The following is a 20,892-nucleotide window of genomic DNA, read 5'->3' on the forward strand; positions in this document are numbered from 1 at the left end:
GTTGTCACTGTTTGATTGACTGTCCTGTTTGATGTTCTCAGTGAGATATATGAAATAGCTTGTTGCTGTCTGGCAATAAAACATCACTTGAGAAGTACTTAGGCTCTTGCTAAGTTAATGTCTTTCTAACCCCCCCCCCTAATTTAAGAGTTCTGCTGTCTCTTATTCTCAGCTATCACTCTGTGTTTCCTGAAAACCTCCCTTCTGACAGCTGCCCAATAGCTTTTCTGAGGTTTCATTGTCTGGGGAGATACTGCAACTGGAAACCAGCCCCATGGGAGATGGGCAGCTCAAAATGAAGAGTTCAGTACAAGCAGTCAGGTATTTTTTTGAGCTCACAGTGATAGTATTCCACCCAGTAGGAGCGTGGGGGTTTTTTGCATAATTTGAATAGTTTCTGCTGCACTGTGATAGGACCTAAATCAGTGGATTCTGAGCAAACATCTTCCCTTTCAGAGGATGCTTAAGAGAATACAGCAGTTGACAGTACCAGTGCTTGGAGACAACAGCCATACCTAAAACTGTATTATTCCTAAAAATGTTGGATAATGATTTGAGAAATCCCAAATAATGATTTGGCTTTTGTTGTATAAAAACTTCTTTAATCAGACACATCTTCTACAATGGTTAAAAGAAGCTAAGTTCTAGAGGAGAAGGAGAGAAGGGTGTCTTTTTTTGCTAATTACTTCCATGGCATTGATATTGTGGATGTTTCATCCAAATCTGTTCTCTTCCCTTGTACCCCACCTTCAACATGTTCATGTACCTAAAAATAGAGAGTGGATTTCCTGAACGGGTAGACCAAGTGGAAAGATGGTAATGTAAATCAAAAGCCTAGAAATTCTAATTCTTGCATCTTCTGCTGCTTTTTAAGCTCTACTGTGTCCTAACATTGAAAATATTTTATTTTGAAGGTGGCCCTGAGCCCTACATTGAAATATTTGAGCAACCCAGGCAAAGGGGCATGCGTTTCAGATACAAATGTGAGGGAAGATCAGCAGGCAGCATTCCAGGAGAACACAGTACTGAGAACAACAAGACCTTCCCTTCCATCCAGGTAAATACTGCTTTTATCCAGGAATTACCAGTGCCCGTGGTGCTCGTAGCAATGTGTTGGACTCTGCACTGTAAATACAATGCTTTTCATCTCTCTTTCTGGGATTCTTTCCTTGGCATGCAAATGGAGCTGCAGCAGAGTGGGAAAAGAGTTACTTGCTCCTGGTCACAAAAAGATTTGGTTTCCAGAAGGAGGAGGAGAAGGTGCAGAGGTGGTTTACAAAGTGCTGCTAGAGGGGCCGCAGTGAAGACTCCAGGGCTGGGAGCCATTCATTAGCAGCTTTCTCTGTGTGCACGTCTGCTCTGCTTCCTTACTTGGGTGACGTGGGTTTGGTTTTAAGGTTTGGACTGCAGCACGAATTTTGGGAGAGAGTTGAAGGAATTTGCCTACAAAATGTGGAAAGGCTTTGAAACGTTGCTGGGCACAACATGAAAGAAGGCGCTCTGTACGAGCAAACAATCGTCCATGATGGGGAGAATGGGCTCTGCAAAAGACACCAGCCTGAAGTGTGTGAAGTCAGAACTTAAAAATGAGCTCAGAACGGGGAACTGAGTCCTCAGAGCATCTGTAGGGATGATGAGTGGGGTGGTTGCACCACGGATGGGTTGGGAAATCCAGAATGGAGGGATTCAGAGGAGCCCTGAGAGCTGTGACCAAAGCAGGGACAAAGACAGAGACAGCAGAGCTGGAATGGAACCACTTGGACAGTAGCTTTCATAGGCTGGACAAAGGAGACCCTAGACAGGTAGGGTAAGAGAAGATAATTTCTCATCTCCTTTCTGATGTTTAAGTTTGTTAGCTGAGGTTAGAGGAAAAAGCTCAAATTTAAATGGGAAGAGCACTTGCCATCTTCCTGTCCGGGAACAGAGGCTGTGTACCTGTGTTTGCAGAGTATGCCAGCATAAAAACGCCAATGGGGAGCCCAAAATGGAGTCTCTGGAATCACAGCAGGACATTAACAGATAGAGAGGATGTGAAATGTGAGAAATATGAGATGTTTTATGCTGAGGCAAAAAAGCTCTTTAAGAGGGAGGGTTTGAGAAGGAAAGTGTTGGCAGTCATGTGTTGAGCAGCAGAGTGAGTCTCTATTGCATAAAGGCAGCTGTGGAAGCTGGTCCAGCCCTGGAGCCAGAATTAGTGAGGGAAGAAGCAAAGAAGGGTTCCCTTTGACTATCACAGTGCCAGATCTGGTTAGGGAATGCAGGAAATGGAGATGGTGCCAGACTCATTTTTTCAGCACTCTGCCAATTGAACAAGGAACTGTGTGGGCTGTTGGCAAGAGTAGAGGCTTGCACAGACTCTCAGCCCCAGTCTGTGTCAGGGCACAAGCTGAATGGGCTGAATCAAGCCTTAATTCTTCTTTTCTTGGACTGTGCTGCACATGAAGGCCAGGCAGAACCCAGAGGGGAGGTGGGACATGGGTATGTGACCATGCAAGCCTGGCCAAGTTTGTTCTTTTGAAAGGTGACTATTGATGACAGAGCTGATTGTGCTGATAGCAGGTGATTTCTAGGTGAATTCCTGCCTCCCTGGAGCCCGTGGGAGGCTTTAGTGCTGATTGGGTTCCAGGGGAGTGCCCTCTAGAGATGGAAACGTGAAGAGAGGGGCCATGAAAGGATGAAGTTTCATGGTGTGGTTATGAAGATGAACATCAAGGGGGCACGGGAGAACCAAAAGCAGCTAGATCAAGCTTCACATTCATGAGGCTGGGTGTAAAGTGAGGGAGAAATGATGCAAGGGTTGAAAGTAAAGGAGCAGTGGAAGTATCATTTTAAGGGTAAAAAGTTACAGTGGCTTGTGTAAAGACTGAATGGAGCCAGACTGGAGATGGATGCAAACAGATGATGACAGGTAAAAGAGCACAGTTCAAGTTAAAGATTTGAAGTGTTGACTAAAAAGGATACATGGTGGATCTTTGGAGTCTCAGGAAGAAGAAAGGAGGGGAAGGAGAGGGACTGTTACTTACAGGGCAGGGGAAGTGGAGGAGGAAAGCTCACCTCTGCACAAATATGTGCCTGAGTAAGTCTTGTATTTGCTTTCAAGCTTTTATGTGTCAAACAATTTAGGCCAAACTATTTTTCCTCCTTTTTTGTTTTTCCTTTTACACTCCCTCACACTCGGTGACTTCACTGGTAGACATCAGCTTGAGGTTGCTTTCATGCACCTGAGAAAGGAGCATTGAATTGGCTGATGACTGCTGTGAGAGCTCTGGTAGGAACTTGAGACTTTGGTACTGCCCAGCCTGAGTGTAAGATTGACTACTCATCTGAGAATTAGTTGGGAAAAACCCAACAACTTCAGAGGGGATTGTGTCATGTTTGTCATGTTATCCTGTATCTGCTAAGATCCTCTTTCGCTACTCAGTGTTCCATGCACAGGTGTTATCCTCATCCCTGGTCCTTTATGAGTTTTTTTCCTAAAATCTTTGGAGGTAGACTTGTTCTTCAGGCAACATTTCTGTATGGTCACATGCATACCTCCTGTGTTTCTTCCACAGAGCATTTCAGGATAAAATTGATTTTCTGTAACAGATGAGGGCCGACACCTAAAACCTTGAAAACACCCCACATTTTTTTTGTAGATTCTGAACTATTTTGGAAAAATCAAAATAAGAACTACACTGGTAACGAAGAATGAGCCCTATAAGCCACACCCCCACGATCTGGTTGGAAAAGACTGCAGAGATGGCTACTACGAAGCTGAGTTCGGGCCGGAACGGCGAGTCCTGTCGTGAGTAATGGTGTTGCTTGGGGGTTTGATTGATTGTGCAAGTGATTTGCTAATCTTGAGTTTTAAAACTCATATTAATGATTAAAAGAGCAATTACAATGCTGTCTTTGCTGTAGTTTACTAATCCATCCTGGGGAACTTCCCCTGGAAGTATTTCCTTCTCTTTTTGGTATTACACATGTAACCTGTCTTCTTTTCCTTTCTCCCACTTACTTTTTTTAGCCTTGTTTATTAGTACATCTTAATCTTGAGCATGACTCTTTCCTACATGTAAAAATGATGAGTAATAGAAAGGGTAACAGCATGAGAATTTGTACTTCGTGGTGATGAGGGAAGTTCACACCTTCCATGGAAATTATATTTGGACTTTCTGGAGAAAGTTTGTAGTGGCTGAGTATCATGTAACCTAGAAGACAGTGATTGTGACACATCTGGAAATGTTAGTAGCTGTCACTGTTGTTGCTTTTGGGGTTTTTTGACTGAAGATACAGATTCTGCTCGGGCCCAGCTCTGAAGAGTAAGTGTGCCAGGGAAGGATCTGCTTGTGGATGCAGAGAGGAAAACTCAGGATGTGTACAAGACATTCCTCAGTGCTGTTAAGAATATCTCAAATACAGTTGTATTTCATGGTGTTTCCTCCAAGTTTACCAAGTCTCGTGTAACAAAATAAAAGCAGAATAAGCTGCAGCAAACATGGAGTGATTATTGCTGGAGAAGGGAACTTAGAACTGGCAAGCTGTTTGTGGTTCACAGTTTGCAATGTAGGAAATATGGAAGTAGGCTATTGCTTTGGGGTAAGCATAACTGAGCTGGGAAGAAAATCAGGTGAATATTTCAGTGTATAAGTAGCTCTTACACACAGCTCTCAGGCCAATGGGATTCTGTTGCTGTTGGTGAAATTACTCCATGTTTACGTGGGTTTAGTCAGTAGGACACTATTAAAGGAGAGAGCTGAAGACACATTTGTTTTGAAGGTGGTGATTTATTTCACTATGAAATGGTGAAATAAACAGTGGAGATGCTTCTTCAGCATCCAGCCCAGGCTGAAGGGATCAGGGATGGCATCAGCATCCAGCCCAGGCTGAAGGGATCAGGGATGGGATCAGCATCCAGCCCAGGCTCAAGGGATCAGGGGTGTGCTGCAGTGTGTTCTGGTGGCACAGAGCACCCTGACTTGCAAACATCCTAAACTCCAGCAGGACCTTGCATCTTCCTCTGGCCATCCATTCACCAGCTTCCCCTTGGTCTTCTCAGATCAAGCTTCCTCAGCCAAGGTCAAAGGAAGTCTGCTGTTCTGGCCCATCCCACTTCCTCTCCTCAGCTCTGTGCCTGCTGATCCAAAGCAGAATAGCCTGATTGCTTAATGCCTTTTCTGGCCCTGTGTTCCCATCACTGAGTGCAGGCAGACCCTGAGGATTGCTTCTCCTCTTGGCATTTGGTTGCACAGGGTTCAGTGTGGAGGCACAGGCAAGCCTTCTAGAGGGGCCATTGCAGGATGTCATGCCAAGAAGCACTGGGATGCTCTGCAAATATTTATTTGCAGATTGTGATTTCATCTCCATTATATGTTTGCATCAAATCCTGCCCTTTGGCATAGTGCCATTCCTCTGTTTCACTTCTAGCACTGGTGCTTGTTTGCTCCATCCATGAATTCTTCTCAATATTTTTAGGATATGAGCCTCTCAGTTACCTACAGAATAGTAAGTGGGCTGCTTTCATGTTATTGATAATTGAAACTGTGAGCTTTGTGTTTGACATTGGAGGTCCTGATGGGAGGAGGCTCGACACATTCCCTTTGAAATGTTTCCAGCATCGGTACACTCATTTTTTTTAACAAATCATTGGTTGCTTTAAGATGAAAGAACAGTATGATCCATAATTGGATCTGGATGTTTAAAGTCATTTTCCTTTTTGTGGCTGGTGACTCAACCTTCACATTCTTCTCTTCGTGTTGGAGAAAAGCCTCATCCAGTATTAGTGAGCAGGAGATGTCCTCTGTCAATAGTGTTTCTGGCTCTTTACTCTTGCTGAGCATCCCAAATTGAGCAAAAAATCCTTTTTTTTCCCCCCTCAGTAGAAGTGGAATTATTAATCACAGATTTTGGGCTGCTCTGAGTAATTACTCTGCTTTCTGCTGTTCAAAGGTCCCCATGTTTTAAAGTTCCCAAGCATTTTGTTCTGCCTGTGGTATAATGATCTTTGTACTGCTGCCCAAACTTGATCAGAGCCCTCCCTGGCCGAGACATCAAGGCAAGGCTATGAAAGTCAGAGCTTGTGGGCTGCCTGTGTACTCAGACTTTTTACTTCCTAGTTTCTTCTCTCTGCAAGGATGATATCATAGTTTTCTTAGCTGTTTTTAATTTTTTTCTCTCTCTCTTCCTACTTCTCCCTCTCTCTTCTTGTTATCTCACTTGCTTCCTGTCAGCGCCCATCGATGTGAAACCCCAGAGCCCTGCTGGGGCTCTCAGCAGTTCCTCCTCTGCCCCAGCTCTGCCTAGGCATGGCTAAACACACACTTTCACTGTGACAGCACAGCCTTTGAAAGCTGATAATTGATAATAAATTGATAATCTGACAATTCTGGGCTGCTGAAAAGCCTCCTGTCCATGAGAGGCTTCCTTTGGGGGTATAATGAGGAACCTCCCCTGTTTGTGGACTTGGAGGTGTGCTTCAAACAATCTATGGAATACAGTGGGTGTTCTGAGGGGGGCAATGATGTGGGCTGTGATCCAGCCCTAAAGAAAGTACTTCCTCCAGGAGCAGGTGGAAATGGGATTGCTCATCAAGGTACAGTCCCAGGGTGAGTGTCAGTAGCCACGATAGGAAGGCAAAGTGCTTTAGTGAATGATGAGATGCTGCTGTGTCTTATTTTCCCCTAGGTCATGCCATGTTCAGTTTGCAAAGGAAGCCTGTGCCTTCCTCTGCTGAGCAGAGGTTCTGGAAGTGGAGCCTGAAGTGGAGGCTTTTATGTGTTTATTTAGTTGATGGCAGAGGGTTTGGGAACCTCTGAGCACAGCGTGTTGGGCACAGACAGGAGAGTTTAGGGAGATTAAACTTAACATCCTGCTAGGACAGAAGTGTACAAGCACTCTTGGCAGGAAAAAGGACTATCTTTAGGTGCAGTAGGATGCTCTTTTACTGAAGCAAAGAAGGTTTGTAGAGTTTCAAAGGAAGGGAAATGGCTGGGACTTCTGGAGAAAGATGCCTGGTAGAACCCATCTTCAGAGCTTATTATAACATCATGAAACACAGATTGTTTCTCTTTTTTTCTTTGATGATGTCATGGTTTTTCCATGTGGGAAAGAGTCAGCCTGCCTGGGACTCCCCCCACCTCCTGCATCAGGGTGACCTGCACTTTTATGCAAATCAGGAGGAGCAGAGCTCTTCAGAACTTTTCCATAACTATGTGAGATTTAAAAACTTGTTTTGACCTGTTTAAAAAAACCCCTTTATAATAGTGTTTAAGATTTACATTCCCTGATAAAAGCAGGAGAGTAAATCCTTTAACTAATGCAAATTACCAGGTTTATTGATTACAAAAATGATTGTCATTATAAATCACCCAAATTGAGTATCTTACTTTTTAATCACTGTAGGTTTACTGCAGAGTGATAAATTTTAATATAGAAATATATATTTTTAAGAATGTAAATGATTTAGAATTTTATTTTAGGATTTTTTTCCTTCTGTGTCTGCCCTTACTTTAGGAAAAACAGCTTCTTTCTCTTCAGGTCTTCTATACCCTTCTCAAAAGAAGATTTTTTTTCATTTCTTACACTGGATGTTATCACACTAATTAACATGAATATTATATTTAATAGTCTACACTGAAGATGTTATTAGTTGCTGAAATCTGGCCACATATGCTTCAGTTTTCAGAACCTGGGCATTCAGTGTGTGAAGAAGAAAGACCTGAAGGAATCCATTTCTTTACGAATCTCAAAGAAAATTAACCCTTTCAATGGTGAGTGGAAATCAGCTGGTTCTCTTGGCAGGGTGATGGGGTTTTGTTTGTCCTGTCCTGCCTTTGCTTTTGGGTTGGAGCTTTATTTTCTTCTCCAAAAAAATCTCTTTCTGAGAAGCAGTCTCCCCCTTCTGTGTCCCTCCCAGTCTTTCTTCCCAGTCATCATGTGATGAATCTATTTGGATAGTTGCCCTTTTTCTTTTTATATTGAGTTTTTGTGATTCCCAGCAGCAGTCTGAGTTGCTGCTTGGACAGAAGGAATGGGATAGCAGCAGAAACCTTTCCTGGAAATGTCTACAAGTATCTTGGGAGTTGGATTTCCCCAGTTTTGGCAGTGATGAGAGTAAAAGACTGAATTAGCATAACTGCAACAACTTAAGCCAGTACAAATCTCAATTTCCACTTTCTCATCTCTTCTCTTGCTGTGTCTCTTGTGGCCAGGCCAGGGGGCTGATGGCCCCCTGGGAACTGCCCCTCACTTGATTTCACAGCATGGCATCTCAGAAACCCACAGCAGGATTGCAGTGTCAAGGCTGGGCTGGGCAGGGCTTGGAGCAGCCCAGTCTGGTGGGAGGTGTCCCTGCCCATGGCAGGGCTTGGAACAAGATGATCTTTCAAGTCCCTTCCACCCCAAACCATCCTGTGATGCTGTGGTTGGGCTCGTCAGGGTCAGAGGCAGGGCCTGCTGCTGCAGAACCACACCTGTGAGGGGTAGCCCACAGGGTTTTGTTTGATGTGACTGATCTGTGGGCTGCTCTCAGGAGGAGTCATCCTGCTCTTCCCTTCATCCCTGCTCACACACTCCCACCACTTTCCTCACACCACCACACACAGGGGCTGCGTGGCCCCACAGCGAGTTGCTCCAGTGGAAAACCAAGTTGAAAGCAAAAAAATAAAAAAATGAGAGTGGTTTCCCTTCAGATGAACTTGTTAAACCAACTCCCCTCACAGCAATTTTACTGCCAAGTTCTCTGCACAGAGGGGGTGGGGAACACACTGCAACATTTTTTGGCCAATTGCAGTGGGACCAGAGTGCAGGCACAACTGAGGAAAATGAAATGATAAGCATAAATACCCCCAAATTATTAGTTAAGCAATGTCAGTGTAGTCATGTATTTCCCTAAGTGTATTTCCTTAAGCAGGAGCTTGGAGATTCTCCAAACACTTCAGTGGGTTTTCTAATACCCACAGAATTCTTGCTATATTCAGGTAAGATCCTTAATGGAGAGTTGAGAGCTGGATTTCTGGTGCCTTTAAAAATACATGTCCCTGAATTGGGACAAAAAGAAGGATGAAGAATTTATCACAGAATAAGAAATGTCTTAGATATTTTTCTTAATTTTAGAGCAGCTTTTTGGAATCAGGCTGATGGCCCTGATGACCCATCTGAACAAATGCCCTAATTAAGATTATGTATGCACACAGTATTTTGACAAGAGTTTAGTTCATCAGCACAATTTCAACACTTTAAGGGTTTGAATATGTTGCCTTGACTCAGCCAGCTCTACCTTGATTTCAAACAATAAAAGGGGAACTTTTCTTTAGGAGGAAGTAGAATTTTTACAGTTGTTGACACTTTACTCCACATCCACTAATAAATTTTGGGGGGATTACAGAAAGTTGAGCTCGGTAGCAGCCGGGCAGATCCTGGGCTGCTTCCCACCAGTCCAGCAGTGGAGGAGGCCACTTTGCTGCCCTGGCAGCAGGGGAGAGCCTGCCTGGGTGACACACAGGGCAGCAGCCTGCTCTGGGCAGGGGCTGTGCTGAGAAGGGGCCGCTGGCAATCCCCAGCTGCGTCACTGCCCTTCAGCGCATGTTAACGTGTCAGCACAAAGCACAGCCACTTGAGAGCGGCCTCCAGGGCAGTCCCACGCTGAGCAGAGCCTAGAAAGGCCTGGGACCAAGGTCTAATAAAACAGAATTAGTGACAGGAGTGGTTTTATGTGTTTATTTAGTTGATCAGAACGGGGTTTTGCAAGCAGCAATCGTTGCAAACGTTCAGTGCTTGACAAGGTTGAGAATTTTATGTAGGGATTTAGTTTGTTTAAGGTCAGAGGAGTGTTGGTACATTTTCCAGGATTGTGCAGGCTGTGCTGAATCCATCCTGCATTGTGCTTTACCTCTGTGTCTTCAGAGAGGCATCTGACTGCCCTGTTTAGAGACATTCTGGAGCAGGTCGCGAGTTGGTGTTACTCATTTCTTGTATGGCATCATCAAAGGAACTTCATGGAAAATGAGCCTTCAGGGTGCTTGTGTATAGGTAGGCTTTTCTTTCTTCTTTCCCACTTTCTTCTGGAACAAGCATTCCCTGTCCTGAGCCCCCTTTTGGGGAAGAGAGGTTGAGTATTGACCCTAAACAATTGATGCCTACCTTGGAATCCCTGGGTGATGGGAACTTGTTTGCAGATCACTGCCGTGTGCCCAGCTGGAGGTGCATTGGGGTCATTCTGCCAGTGCACCTGTGTAAGGCTGTCTCCCTGTGAACTCCCAGTGCTGGCTGGCAGCATTTGTGCCTTGTGAAGTTCAGCACAGGCTGTAGGAGCTGTGTGCATTCACTAGGATGGATGACTTGCAATCAGGTTGCTCCTCTTGTGTTAGCCTTGTTTGAGAGAGAGGGAATTGCTGTTTCCACATCGTGGTTGTGATCTGTGGTATTCCTAAAGCACCTGCCATATATTTTAGCCTTCTAACAATCTCAAGAATTCTAGAAATCCCTTTTGTCTCTCATCTCTGAGCACTCCAGGGAAATGGGGCACAGTGTCAGCCTAACATGCAACTGGGACTCCTTGGCATGGTGGTGATGATGATGATACAAATAGCACAGCATCGAAGGAGCAGAGTTACTCCTCCAGTGGAGCTGGTCCATGTCTGCTTTCTATGGTGTTTGTTTTCTTTTAGGAGCTGTTGAGTTGTGCCATATCCTTGTCTTCCCATGCACTGTCTGATGTACAGCCAACTCAAATTAAAAGAAGAGCCAGTTTTCAGTTAAGAGCTTTTGTGAGTGGGTGTGACTTGACATAGAGACAACAATTGAGTTAATAACAACTGGAGTTAATTGTCAATGAGGAAAAGCCCTAAATGTTTTCTTTAAATTATGGAAAAACTGTACTCAGTGCAGTGTTACAAAGGACTGACCTTTTTCTAGCCAAATGCACGGCAGCACGAAAACTCCAGACTTGTCTCGGAGTGAGAATCCCCAAATTCCAGGCGGTTTTTATCAGTGGGGATAACCTGACTTTCCCTGGAGCTTGCCACAGGCTCAGTCTTCCTGCTCCTTTGCAGCTGCTTGTGCTTAGGAGCGTGCAGTTCATTTTTAGGCTCTCCCCTGCAGCCCACACCTCGGCACGTCTGCTGTGCCTCCGCAGCGTTTCCTTTGCGTTTCCCCTTTCCGCCCGCCGGCGGCTGACCCTGCGCTCGTCACCGCCGTGCCGTGACGCCCTCGCTCTGCCCACGCCGGCCCCTCTCCGCGGCTTCCTCCGCCTCTGCTTCCATGAGAAACCCCCTCTCCTCTGCTGCTGCTCTCCTGTGGCGTCCCCAGGATCCCCCTCTCCACCTGTGCCAGCTCCGTAGGGGGTTTTGTGGAGTTTCGTGGATTCCGTCAGCGGCTCTTGGCAGTGGGGATGGGTTGAAGGTGCCCGCTGTAACGATCTCCTCGGACATCACAAGAAGCTTTGAGCTTCTTTTCTTTTATTAAAACAAATGTGCAGCCTCCCAGTTACATCCTGAAGTGTAAAAGCGTAGTAGTGAGTCTCATCAGCTTTTGAAGGGGCACAGAGCAAACCCACTCGAGGGAAGCTGCGTGTCCTGATCATGGCATGGCCCTGGCTTAGCTTTGGGAAGCCCTTTGTTCCTCTGCTCTCATGCAAATGTTCATTTCTGCTCCTTCCAAAATGCATGTGTTAATAATAAAGGACAGCCCCCTTTCAAATTGTTTAAAAAGGAAAATTACCAGGTAGCAAGACAAATATGCTGACTTGTTTATTTTTTTTATGATAGAAACAGAAACGCCTAAAGAACGATATCAGGAATGTACAGAGCCTGATAGATACACTCATTTAAATCTGTTCCAACTTTACCTTTTTCACACTGAACTTAAAACAGGAAAAGAAGCCAGAGAAACATTGTCTAGGTGAAACAAGTGCTGAGTTTTGAAAGCTTTAATTTGTATTTACAATTCTTCCTTGGCCAGGCCATTTGCCTCCCCTGAATTTCTTTCTTCTGTAAACCAGGGAAATGTTCCACAGAAGTTTGGGCATTGACTGGCTGGAGAATGGCATCTGAATTTTAGTTGTTTGCACTCACCAACTCACTGACATTTTGCTTTTTGAAAAATGGGTGTTGCTGATGCATGTTCTGTTTCAAGGTACAGGTAAAAGTTTCTGGTTTTTTTCTGCAGAATTGATTGAAAATTACCTTTTGTGGCTCTCAGTGGAATAAAACAGGTGTGGTGTATTGGGAGAAGAAACACAGTGCTCCCACAGTCCTTCCCTCCCCTTGTTCCCAGCTTCACCAGGACTCTTCATCAGGGACTGTAGTGACAGGACAAGGAGTAATGGGTTCAAATAGAAAGAGTGGAATTTAGGTTGGATATACAAAGGAAATTCTTTATGGTTGCCCAGAGAAGCTGTGGCTGCCCCATGCCTGGAAGTGTCCAAGGCCAGGCTGGATGGAGCTCAGAGTAACCTGGGACAGTGGAAGGTGTCCCTGTCCATGGCAGGGGATGGATCTGGATGAGCTTTAGGGTCTTTTCCAACCCAGACCATTCCATTATCCTGCTCCTTGGGAAGTGTTAGTAAAAGGCTACCCCAGCACCAGCAGGGACACAGGCTGGGGGGATAAGCTGGGTCTGAAATGGACCTCCTGGGCACCAAGAGGGCCCTGTGGCTTGCAGCCCATTTCCCTGCCTGGTGTAAATCAGCAGCACCTCTGGAAGAAGCTCTGCTTCCACCAGGGCTGCCTGTCGTGGGAACCGGCTGGCTGCAAACAAGCCTTTTCCTCTTCCCTTCTGGCAAGATAGTTCTGAGCCAGACCAGTTCCTTGATCTGCTTCACCACATGAGAGCTAAGCCGGCCTGAGCAGTGCTGGAAAGGTTGGGCAGAGCCACCTTTTGCAGCAAAACCTCTGGCATGGACCGAGTTAGACTGCCCAGTCGGTATCAGGGCCAAGGGGGGTATCTTTGTACTCCAGGAGCAAAACCCTGCAGGCAAACCACTTCTGTGTCATCCCTTAAATGAAACTGAGCTCCCAGCATATCCCTAAATTAAAAACCCTCATCTGCGTAAGAGAGAAACAACTCATGATGATTATTAATGATGTGTGTTCCCCACACATGTGGGGAGTGATGTGTGATGATTATTAATGAGGTGTGATCTCTGGGGTGTTTTAACTTGTGGAAGGTCATTCTCTTTGACATCTCATGTGGCTCATGTGGCCCTGCAGCCCCTCAGTGACAGGGGAAGGTCACAGGATGTCCCTTTGCAGCAGGGTGAGCTGTGCTCTCCACAGAGCCCCCTCTCTGACTGTGTCACACCACATTGCCCTGGAAGTTTCCATGCAGGTTAAGTTGAGATGCCTCCAGCTCTGCCCACTCCAGAAGGGTGACATCGTTAGTTGGGTGATGGGCTCTGTGTGAGGGATCTGCTGTTTGATAGGTGTTATCAGTCAAAAAACCAAACCCTTGATCATTTCACTTCAGTGTTCAGAATAAACTTCCACTTTCCCTGATGCATCACCTTATGAGTGAACATCAGAGCCCTTAACCCCCCATTAAATTAATCATAGAGATGGCATTTTATTGGCCTTGCTGGATGTTGAAAGCTATTGAAATACTAAAAAACCTATAAAACTATAATTAGAAATTAATAAACAGGATGCCTGACACCATTAGCATCTTTAATTTTGTGTCCGAACTTGGACTTGCACGTTGGTGTGTTGAGCCCAGAAAGTCTCCAGTTTTGTGTTACAGCAGCAAATCCAGCAGGTTCTCAGTGGAATTCAGTGGAATCACAGCAGAGCATCTCTGGATTTTAGAGATAAAATCTTGGAGACAGGGACAGCCCAAACCTGATGCCTGGCAGCTGCCTGGATCAGCCAGCTCAGGTTGGAAGGAGTTCACAGTTCAGCTCACGTGGGGTGTTTTGCCCACACTGGGACCTTAGCAGACAATGGATTAGGAAATTATTTCCAAGATAATTATTTAGTAAAGCTGAAGAACCAGCATTTTGTTCAGAAGAGTTGTAAACAGATCTATAATGAAATTATTTACTGGTTATTGTAGTGCCTTTCCAGATGAACAGCAAATCCTCCCTGGGTTTGACCATAACTCCAGGTACTCCTTTTGCAACCCTCTTGCCAGAATCTTGGTGAGCGGGGTTGGATTTCTTTTACCATGGTGCTGCTGGTATTTTTATGGGCTTTTTTGACATCACAGTCCATATTTACCTTAGAATTTTAGTTATTTTTAAAATATTAATTTCTGTGAGTTACTTCTGAAAGCTCCTTATAAAGCTTATGATTAGTCCTTCATGTGTTCCTGTGTGCAGAGACAACTGCAGTTAAAGGATTTCTGCCAGGTGAAGGCTATTTTTTGTAATTAGACTGGGCCATCACAGGAATATACCCAGGCTTTTGGTCGGGCTCCAGCTCTTTCAGCTGGATCCAGATGAAGACACTAAGGTGTGGTACCACACAGCGAGCAGCAGTCAGAAGAGGAAGTTGAACCCTTGCCAAAACCAGAGAACTTCTTCCCTTTTTGTTTTTTTGGTTCTTGTGTTGTGTTGGAGCCTTTTTTCACCACACCTGTGCCCCCAAGGTGCCACATGGGATGATGGTTTTCCCTTCCCACCTGCGATGCTCCCCGGTTTCAGTCCTGCTTGCGTGGAGCTCGCAGGGCTTGGCGGGGTGGCTGCTCCTCCTCTCCAGTACATAGCGTTCCCAAAATCTTCGACAGTGTTTCCTAACTTTATTGACTTCAGGTTTGTCAGGTTTAACCCCTCTGCTGTCCTTCTGCACAGAAGCTGTTGGAATAGGATGGGGTGACACGACCGTCCTCCACCCGGCCGCGCTCCAGGCGTTACTCAGGGTGTTTGTCTGCCTCGGCTTTGTTTGCTTTTAATATTCCCGAGGTGTAAACCAGCATCCATTCCAAGTCAGTGGCTGCTCTCAAATGGACTTCAGAGGGAGCAGGATTAGATGTTTGTTAAAAATAAGAGCATTTTGTTTTGTTTGGATGATTGTCTTGTTTTGAAATGGGTGAAAGCTGTGTGCTTCTTCATATGCACATGGAATCTGGTGTCTCTCTCTTTTTTGAAGCGTGTCATCACAAGATGGAGTTGCAGCTGTCTTGTTCTCCTTTTCTTGCACTGTTATGTTCTTCTTGTGGGGTTAAAAATAGCCCAAGAGGAATCACTCTTGACTGAACGCTTCCTCTTTCAAACCCCACATTTTTAAAGATTCTATTAAATGGTTTATGAAAACATGCAAATCAGGAGCAGTGGTTTTGCTGCAATAGAATGAGCTGTACACAGTGATTCTGTCCCTTGCCATTCCTGGCACACAACTCCTGTGTCAGGTGTTGGACAGATTTACTGGGAATTTGCGCAAGTTTGTAGCAGAGGAAATGACATCATTTGAACATTAGCATTGCTAATTTTCTCCATATCTAGAGTATTTTTGCTTTTATGGAGTACTCTTAGGCTTCAGTCTGCTGTTAGATGTTTCTGAGGAAGAGTCACATTTCCCTGTGGAGGGCCTGGAGCGGGGCTGAGGCTCCTTTAGTGTGAGAGAGGGCCTTGGTTGCACAACCACGATGTCCTCACTTTGGCTTCAGGGTCAGGAGCCAGATCCAGATTTCGTGCTCAGCTTCCATCCACAGACAGCTTACTCAGGCAAAGGTACTGAATCTGTGTGCTTAGTTTGATAGTGAAGAGGTTTGAGGTTTGAGCACCCCTTGGCTCTCTGCAGGGACCCACATGGTCACCAATGGCTAACAGGAATGTGAACCCTGATGTCAGGGTGTCCTTGGGAGCTTCCATGATGTCAGGGCATGGATTAGAGCTGCTCTCCTGATAGCCTTTCTGCAAGGTGCCCTTTGAAAGTGCACTTTTCCTTCTGTGTTCTCTGAATCAGCTGTACCCAGAAGCAGCTGGGCTGTAAGTCAGCCAAATCAGGGTCAGGCTGAGGAGCTGTCTGTTCCAAACCCGTTTCCTAAAGATCCTCTTTCAGGTTAGCAGGTGAGCTAATGAAGGGCATTAAAGCATAAAACCGTGTGTGTCTGGTGACACAGTGAGCACCAACCTGCACAGTGCTCACAGGCAGGACTCCCCTGGGCTCAGCACTTCTAAAGCTCCCACAGTTGTTGCTTAGTTTTGTACTCGCTGCTGTATTTGCCTTGAGATATTGCAGATCACAGGCTTGGAAAGGGGAAAGGTGACTTGATTTCCCTTTGCACGAGAGACCAGGAGAAATTGATATTCAGAGCACCAGAAGGACTCAGAATGCCCAGTGGAAAGTATTCTGAGCTCATCACACTGACAATTTCACACTTATCAAAAGGTAAAAGGAAGAAGCCATCAAGTGGGCATTGTGGAATCCCACTCGTGGCAGGGTGGAGACCTGAGCCAGTGATAAATGCTAAAGGTCAGAGCAGGCAATCTAATCAGTACAGTGTGGTCCCCAGGCTGCTTATCACAGCCACGTTTAATCTTCTGCTCCTGCAAGAGCCCTTTGAAAGGGAGGGCAGGAGAGTGGAGAGCTGGTGATCTGGTGGCTTGGCACATGTTGGCTTTGGGTAACTGTGAGGAGTGTGAAACAGCTGAACTGCTGCTGGGAGGGGTTTGGGGAGACAGAAACACTTGCAATTATTTTAATTATCAGTACTTCTACTTAAGTGAAATTAAGCCAGTTTCTCATTTTTACTAGCATTGAGTGCCAACATAAGATAATGGTTTAGTGTCACACCTTAAAGGAAAATGTTGAATTCAGAGGGGGCTGCTCTGCCCAGAATTGTCCATTAAGCTGGGAATACATGAAATGTTCAGTAATGATACCCCAGACCCTGTGTCTTATAATTAAAATAAGGAGTGAACAAAATTGGAATGCTGAGTTTGGGTTATGCAAACTGGGGGGAATATGTAAAGAAATGGATCCTTTCCAGCAAGGCTTTCCTTCTTGTGTCACAAATCTGTATCCCAATGGCTCTACTGATCCCTGCTCTGAAAGGTACAGCTGTGACACTGCTGGTGATGGGGTGGGGAGGTGGTTTCTGTTGTTTCAGCTTCTTTCTTGCCCCAGGAATTGTCTTCTGACTCTTCTTCTATCTCAGTCTCCAGAGGAAAATAATGATACCATGTAGCCAAAGAAAATCTTTAACAGGATCCTAGGATCCCTTTGTACCAAAATATTTCTCTTGGGCAGCAACATTAATTTTGCAAATTTTATCGTGCACAAAGAATAAAAAATTACTGTTAAGCTTACAGCTACATGAAACTGTTGTGGCAGGCAAGGTGGGGAACCCAGGCACAAGGAACAGATGGGGAGCTCGGACAACTGAACCTTGTTGGGTGCAGGGAAGGCGTGAAAGGCTTCAGTATCATTGGTGTGAGCAAGGGATTCATTCATGCAGCCCCTGTCCAGCTGGGCAGCTCCATCTCCTTTACTGGTGAGGGCTCATCCCCAGTTTGGTGAGGAATTGGTGCTGGTTCTGTGCCTGACCCTGGGTGCTGTGTGTCCTTCAGTGCCCGAGGAGCAGCTGCACAACATCGACGAGTACGACCTGAACGTGGTCCGGCTCTGCTTCCAGGCCTTCCTCCCTGACGAGCATGGCAACTACAGCATAGCCCTGCCCCCTCTGATCTCCAACCCCATCTATGACAACAGTGAGTACCACCTCAGCCACGTGGCTCTCTTTGCTTTCCCCTTTTGTTTTCTCTTCAGCTTGGGATGGGGAATGCCAGCTGCCTGAGGCCTGTGCCAGCTCTGGGTGCCTTCTGTGGCGTGGGACTGCCAGGTGCATGAGTGTCCCATGGCAAGGCACAGTGAGCAAACATTCAGACGTGATCCCAGGGTGAAATGTTGGCCAGCCAGAGTGAGGGTTGTCCATGGCATTCCTGGATTTACACCCAGGTGTTTTTCCAGCCTGTGTTCACACACGGCAGCAGTGATTGCTAGGAAGGGTTCATGCCTGATGTGCCAAGTGATTCAAGTGATAGTAGTGGGATGGGTGGCTGCCTCAAGGCTGATCTGCTTTCCAAGAGTCCTCTAGAGCCTGTTTGTGCCCTTGAGGAGTCTTGCCTTTGCCCTTGTGAGGGCTCTGGATGGGACTTGCAAGAGAGATTTATGGCAGTGGGAAACTGTCTGAAGGCCTATTGTGTCCTGGTTGGTGGCTGTTTCATGGACAGGTGGGCAATGGAGGAGTCCTTGGTCACCCAGGAGGGTGCAGAAGTATGTGACACTCCTTCTTGGCACTGTTTTCCACATTCCACAAAACTGGACATCCCTAGGGCATCAGCAGCTGAGGATTTTAGCCCCCAGTGTATGCTGGACTCCTCTCTGGGAGCAGAGTAGCAAAAGAACTCTTAATCCTGAAAAACTTTCCTGCAGCATTTTTCATTTCTGCACCATGAGTGTTTCCATGCTAAATATTTGACATCCTCATTTTAGCAGAAAGTACTGAATAAAATGAGATCTGCATTTCCTGAAGTTGTTAGGATTATGTTGATGTGGGCACAAACCATTGTGAATATGCTGAGTATGAACTCAGATGGCTCTGATATAATTAGAGTCTCCTCCAGAACGATCTAGAAGCTGGAGCTGCTAGCATTGTGTCACTGAGAACCCTTGCACTAAAATAATCAGGGCTGAGATAAAAAACTGATGCACCAGATTTGCAGCTCTGCCTCAGATGCCATTTAGAAATATGCCAAATCATGATTACAGCTGGTGGGCTGATGTCAGAGCCTGCAGAGCTGCTGTGGGGGAAGCAGGGGCGGTGCTGGGTGTGTGTGGGCAGCTCTGCAGGCACCCAGAGCCCTCCCTGTAGCAGAGCAGCCCTGTAAACAAACCCAACCACACATTGTAAAGAACAGCCCTGCTCAGTTTCACATCCTAGCTGCTTTTAGAAGTGTCAGCCTGCTTAGAGCTGCTCTGTCCGACAGCCAGGCTGTGCCCTCAGGGGACAGGGGCTGCAGGCTGGGCACCCTTGGGCTCTGAGGTCTGAGCCTCCACAGATCTGCTTGGATTAGGAGCAAAGAGATGCCATGGAAGCCAGCTTGGACACTTCAAATCCAGTGTTTCTTCACTTTCTCATCCTTCATAGCTAGCCCAGCTCTTTCCAGAGAAGTGTTAATGTACCAGGGCACAGGCTGCCCAGAGAAGCTGTGGCTGCCCCATCCCTGGAAGTGTCCAAGGCCAGGCTGGATGGGGCTCTGAGCAAACTGGGACAGTGGAAAGTGTCCCTGCCCATGGCTGGGGAGTTGGAAATGGATGATCTTTAAGATCCCTTCCAACCCAGACCACTCCTTGATTCTCTGCTATTGAGTGCCATTCAAGCACACAGAAGTGAAACATGGTAAAATGAGGCTTTTCCTCACAATTCTTAATTTACCCTTCCTGTGAAAAGCTCCGTGTGACGCTGTCAATCACATGGCCCTGTGCTGTTTCTGGGTTTGTTTGGTTTCCCTTCCCTTGAAGGGCTCTGATTCATTCAGTAAATGAAGTGGTTTGTGTCATGTAGTAGTACATGGGGCTGAGCTCCCACTTAGAGTAGTGACAGTAGTAACTGCAGACAGTACCTACCTAACTGGGACTGGTGAAGGGCTACCAGAGCTCTGCTCTAGGTGTAGTCTAGCTGTACTTGGGTAGGAATTGATTCAAACTAAAGCAGATTGGTTTGGTTTGGTTTGGTTTTTGTTTGTAGGGGTTTTTTTGAGGTTGATACCATGAGCTTTGATTTTTGTGTTTCTTCTCTGAGTCTGAAATGGGGAGCCTGTGGTGGTGGAGCCTCATGCAGGATCAGTTTCATGGTGTCAAAGCAGCACCAGCTGGATCATTCCAGACATTTTAAAAGTGTTTGGAGCTGCTGCTCCAGAATGGAGCCAGACACCACCAGGCAGAGCGTGGCTCCATCCCACTGGAGTCACCCATAGCCATGAGATTGTTTGGAATGCAGTGTGCAGCCTTCAGTGGGGGCTAATTCATGCTGGGAGGGAGGCAGCTCTCCATCCTCAGCTATCCTGAGGGCTGTTCTTGTACAGCCACAGCCTGGAGCTGGAAGTTTGAGTGGTTTGGGGTGAAACCTGCTGCCCTCAGTGAAGGTGTGAAATTATGGAGCTGCTCCTGGGCACCTGCAGAGGGGAACAGAGGAGAGGCTGGATGGCCAAGCAGCTCTGAGAATAGAACTACAGCCAGATCCTCAGAGAGGGGAATTCTCCTGACTTGCTAGCCCAGCTCTTTCCAGAGAAGTGTGACTGTACAAGGTAATCAGTCACCCACAGAGCTGCTTTGAATTCTGCAGCTTGAAGGGCAGTGGGGCTGAGCACCACCACCTCAGTGGGGAAAGTATTTGAGACTGCTCTACAATAGTTAGGGAATGGGTGGCACAGCAGTGCTGGTGTCTTGTGCTTGGAGATAAGCTGTAGGATCATGGAATGTCAGACCCTGAATTTCCTGTATGGAGGAAATTGCTTTGTGTGGATTTCAGGGTGTCACACTCCTCCTTGATATAATGAAGTCCCAGCACCTCCTATCCAACAGTGACAGAGCCACAGTAATTCTAGGTCATTAAATCTGCCTGTTTGCTTCCAGGAGCTCCCAACACCGCAGAATTGAGAATTTGTCGTGTGAACAAGAACTGTGGAAGCGTCAAAGGAGGAGACGAAATATTTCTGCTGTGTGACAAAGTCCAGAAAGGTAACCTGGACTAGGTTTTTTCTCTCTCTTTTTCTCAACTGGACACATTCCATGACCATTTTCCTGCTGGGGGGCTGAAACCCTTCAGCACACACCTCGGAGCAGTTTGGGTTTGGAGCTGGATGGAACAGCTTCCGGGTTCGTGGGATCTCAGCTCCTCACTTTGCTCCCCCTTTTTTCTGCTGCAAGTTCTCAGTTTTCCAGCTTGACAAGCATCTTCTCTTTCTCCTGGTGC

At 46.2% G+C, this 20,892-nt stretch overlaps 1 protein-coding gene across 4 annotated transcripts in view; it reads left to right on the plus strand.

Moving 5' to 3' along the window:
* Positions 1-20,892, plus strand: part of REL (REL proto-oncogene, NF-kB subunit) — a 38,966-nt gene that overhangs the window by 14,031 nt on the left and 4,043 nt on the right. For 3 of the 4 annotated variants that reach the window (XM_077176260.1, XM_077176259.1, XM_054628875.2), the window contains 5 exons: positions 915-1,057; positions 3,639-3,787; positions 7,660-7,751; positions 17,486-17,626; positions 20,553-20,657. In XM_077176260.1, coding sequence (XP_077032375.1) covers positions 965-1,057; positions 3,639-3,787; positions 7,660-7,751; positions 17,486-17,626; positions 20,553-20,657 — 580 coding nt within the window. In that variant the 5' untranslated portion in view covers positions 915-964. Of the gene's footprint in view, positions 1-914; positions 1,058-3,638; positions 3,788-7,659; positions 7,752-17,485; positions 17,627-20,552; positions 20,658-20,892 lie in introns of those variants that run through there. The other variant, XM_077176261.1, reaches the window with a different exon arrangement.

The sequence above is a fragment of the Agelaius phoeniceus genome, chromosome 3 (assembly GCF_051311805.1).
Source record: "Agelaius phoeniceus isolate bAgePho1 chromosome 3, bAgePho1.hap1, whole genome shotgun sequence".
NCBI classification, from domain to species: Eukaryota; Metazoa; Chordata; class Aves; order Passeriformes; family Icteridae; genus Agelaius; species Agelaius phoeniceus.